The 1,094-nt window shown below is 58.5% G+C and overlaps 1 protein-coding gene across 1 annotated transcript in view; it reads right to left on the bottom strand.

The window, feature by feature from the left end:
- Nucleotides 1-1,094, bottom strand: part of ACA1_397280 (uncharacterized protein) — a gene marked incomplete at both ends in the record, with an annotated part of 3,659 nt that overhangs the window by 1,231 nt on the left and 1,334 nt on the right. The window contains 4 exons of the mRNA XM_004351607.1: nucleotides 66-240; nucleotides 346-580; nucleotides 671-823; nucleotides 916-1,049. Coding sequence (XP_004351659.1) covers nucleotides 66-240; nucleotides 346-580; nucleotides 671-823; nucleotides 916-1,049 — 697 coding nt within the window. The remainder of the gene's footprint in view (nucleotides 1-65; nucleotides 241-345; nucleotides 581-670; nucleotides 824-915; nucleotides 1,050-1,094) is intronic.

The raw sequence follows: 1,094 nt of genomic DNA, 5'->3' as shown, positions 1-1,094 counted from the left end.
CAACGCGCCAATGGTTCAAAGTGAGTGGTGTGTCGGGCAGGTGTGGTGAGGAAGGAGCTGGAAACCTGAAGGGAACGTTCTGCTGCTTGAGAATGCTCGGGAAGGAGGTCATGAAGTCGCGGTCAGAGAAGAGCACGATGGACACCTTCTCCAGCTGCGACGCAGGGTGGTTGGCCCACTTCTTGTGCGCCTTCAAGATCGCCTCATAGATGCCCTGCTTGCTGTTCCCGAAAACGCCGCCTGTACAAACGAGCGCACTGTAAGCTCATCACCGCACACGCCGCACACGCCACACACACAAACACACACACAACACTGCGAGCAGTTTGGAGAGGCGGTACGTACCGCCGATCAAGGTGAGGACCAGGTGCTTTCGCTTGTGCTTGATAGCCGAGAGATAGGTGGCCTCGTAGTCGGAGTCGAGGATGAACTGGCACTTTTCCTGCGAGTGGGACACCCGCTTGTTGGTCATGCCGGACATGCCCTGCCCGATGTTCAACGCCGCGCAGAAGACCTGGTCGACCACCTGCTTCGGGTCGTCCACCACGTCGAAGCCACGGTGTCGGTGCCCAGTCGTAACCTGTCATACCACACGACACAAACGACACACACGACACACCAAGTAAGAGAAGCTTGTCAGAGCAATACGACGCCATCATGGTGGACATACCTGGACGTTGTGGTGGTAGCCAACCAGCACCTTGCCGAAGAGTCGATCGTACTTGGCGGAGCCGACCTTGGGGAAGGACGGTTCCCTGCCCGTGAGCACCACGTAGCCGTTGTGCGTCGGGAAGTGCTTTCGGAGGTCGGCCAGAAAGTTGACCTGTACGATCGAATCGACCAAGCCAGCCACATTGTGCACATTCATGTTAACGCGCGCCTTGCTTACGGCCACCGATGGGAAACGACGCGTACCTGGCGGGTTGCGGTCTGCGTCCACTCGCCCTGCGGCTTGGTGGGGTCGTAGAACGCGGCGTGGACTCGCGTGATCGCGGCTGTCACGTTCCAGAGACACGTTAGTCGATGAAGGTTCTTCTTTCTTGCTCGCTCTGGGGGAGAGGAGAAACGCGAACGAGAGGAAACAGGACGCACCG

This window comes from Acanthamoeba castellanii, assembly GCF_000313135.1.
Source record: "Acanthamoeba castellanii str. Neff unplaced genomic scaffold scf7180000084759, whole genome shotgun sequence".
NCBI classification, from domain to species: Eukaryota; Discosea; order Longamoebia; family Acanthamoebidae; genus Acanthamoeba; species Acanthamoeba castellanii.
Note: the sequence above shows the minus strand (reverse complement) of the source record. Positions and strands in the feature narration are given on the sequence as shown.